Below are 2,404 nucleotides of genomic sequence, written 5' to 3' on the forward strand. Positions count from 1 at the left end.
AACTTACGTAAGTAAACACGTAAACCATTCCAAATATCACTTTCGTTCCTTCTCATCGGACACTCGCGAAACTTCGCAGGCTAAGTTCCGCAACTCTAAAACTAAAATACTCGGTTTGACTATCTGACATTTTAATAACTGCTGAGAAGGTATCAAAGTCTTCAGGTGAGCGGAGGAGCCACTTGCGCTCCCCCTCCCCTCGAGCGCCGTGCTGCCAACCTACTGCCACCAAACTACGAATTCAAATTAATCGATCGTTTATTTTAAACATCTAATATCAAACTTCTAAACAAAACTCATTACGTCTCGACTTATACTGAAGCTTCGTGCGCAGTTTGAAGTCAATTGAAGTTACCGTCTGAGAGAAACGTGGGCCAGTACAGACAGACAGATCGACAGACAGACAGACAGACAGACGACCAAAGAGTTCTCTGCACCCCACATCACAGCAAAGGCTTCGCAAGCTCAGCCAAAAATTTGGTAATTGTATAAAAGACTTATTCATCATCAGCTTTCGTGTCACTCTTGCATACCATTTTGGAAAGGGTTTTTTGAGTAGAATCAGGAAGTTTTTTAATACATTGTCGTTCTAGTCTGGTTTTCCGGCAAATTAAATCAATATGCGTCGGCGCTCACCTTCTGATGCATGCACTTTGGAGACGCCAAAATGACTTACGTGTACGGCTAGTCCAGACATTGATCGCTGTGGGTTTTTACTCGTTCTTTACCTTCCTCCCTCCAAACATCACTACGTTCGGTGGAAGAACGAGTATTATTGTGCTCGGTACTGTGTAAGTTAGGACCCATTTCGGGAGAGGAAATTGAAATACACACAGTAGGGAGTAGGGCTCTCAATTTAACCCGGAGAATCGGGTTACCCGGGTACCCGCCCGCCTGGGTAATACCCGTCAGTGCGGGTACAACCGGTTCCGGCGGGTAGTATCCGGGTACCCAGGTATCCGGGTACCCGGGTTCCCGGGGTACCCGGCATGGAACCGTGGAACCGGGTACCCGGTTCCGCGGGTAAACCCGGACTACCCGGGTCTGGTCCCGGATTTCCCTAAAATTTGCCGCGGTCCGAGTTTGTTTCAAACGGTGGTGCGTAGTGTCGCCTAGTGCTTCCGGATGCAGCCTTCTCTTCGCTTGGACAGGCGCGCTGGGCGCGCTCTCTCACGCGCTGGAAAAATTCTGAACACATTGTTTGAAAGCTTATTTTGCGGTCTCCAAATTTGGCCTTTAAGAATTACCCAAAGTGGAAAGAGAAGCCACAACTGGTCAGTAGCGACCTTTTGAGGGGGGGAGGCGAAAAATTTATTCTGGAGGCACCTCGCTATCCACTAGTAATCTGCGGGGAGGGGTAAGCTGTCAAGCTTAGGGAGGGAGACCATTACCGCAGTAGAGGTGGGACTGGATAATCGAGCACTTATCGACATTTCTTGTTTACTTTTGCAGACTGATGGCGTGCCCTTTACCTTGACCAGCAGCTCGGTTCCAACTCTTGTTCGGGACACTTTTAACGTACCCCAGGACAGTGGTACCGTACAGTCTGTGAGGCTGCTGGACTCCGCGGCACTTACCCCGCAGTCCAGCCTAACCGCGCCAGTCCCAGCAGCACTTCAACAATCTGTCACGGGACGGCCTTATTCCGTCAGTGCACTAGACGTAAGGGTATATTGAAAATGTATCGTTGTTGTGTGGGACAACACAATATAATCTAGATAACCCTTTTCTATAGACCTTTTCGTCCACAACGTGGCAACACCGCAAAAAGAATTTTATACATGATATATTTAAACCGCATTTTAAGTGCCTGTCAACAAAATTACTTATCACCAGGGGTTTCCTCGGAAAATTTACCAATGCGTTTGCGTTTTGAAAATTTGCCCAAATTACAATTTTGAAACAGAGATTTGCGCTGTTGCCAAGTTGTCGGCGAAAAGGTCTATAATCCAGCCGGAACGGTTTATTTAGTGAATTTTACTTACAAGACCATTGCATTTACAGAGTTCGATCTCCAACGACAACGTAGCACAGCCCTTTCAGCCAGAGCAACACGCAGCTCATCTTATTGGATACACTCTGGCTCAGCAACCACTGCTCAAATTACAGATAGATCCTACTTCTGGAAAGATGTCGTACGTCGGTGCTGACGGCCTACAGATTGATCTGTCTAGCAAAAGTACGTATGGACAATTTAAGACCAAATAGCTGCCACAGTAACTCAACAGTACCCTCTACCAACCCAAGAACGAAGCTATGGCCGCTTGGTTTTGAGTACAGCCTGGTCAAAACAAGTGTATTTCTCTTACTTCGGAGCTGCAGAACTTATCGTGGGCAGTTTTGGAAGTTTTCGTTAAAAAGTAACCAAGGTGATACGTGGAATGGTTTACATGTGTAATTTTCA

The 2,404-nt window shown here is 46.8% G+C and overlaps 1 protein-coding gene across 1 annotated transcript in view; it reads left to right on the forward strand.

Moving 5' to 3' along the window:
- LOC113211427 (mucin-5AC-like) overlaps positions 1-2,179 on the forward strand; it is a gene marked incomplete at its 3' end in the record, with an annotated part of 53,501 nt that extends 51,322 nt beyond the window's left edge. The window contains 2 exon segments of the mRNA XM_052273934.1: positions 1,453-1,662; positions 2,005-2,179. Of these exon segments, the coding sequence (XP_052129894.1) occupies positions 1,453-1,662; positions 2,005-2,179 (385 nt within the window).
- Between the last annotated feature and the right edge of the window lie 225 nt (positions 2,180-2,404).

Source organism: Frankliniella occidentalis, unplaced genomic scaffold (genome assembly GCF_000697945.3).
Source record: "Frankliniella occidentalis isolate FOCC.00 unplaced genomic scaffold, Focc_3.1 Scaffold315, whole genome shotgun sequence".
NCBI classification, from domain to species: Eukaryota; Metazoa; Arthropoda; class Insecta; order Thysanoptera; family Thripidae; genus Frankliniella; species Frankliniella occidentalis.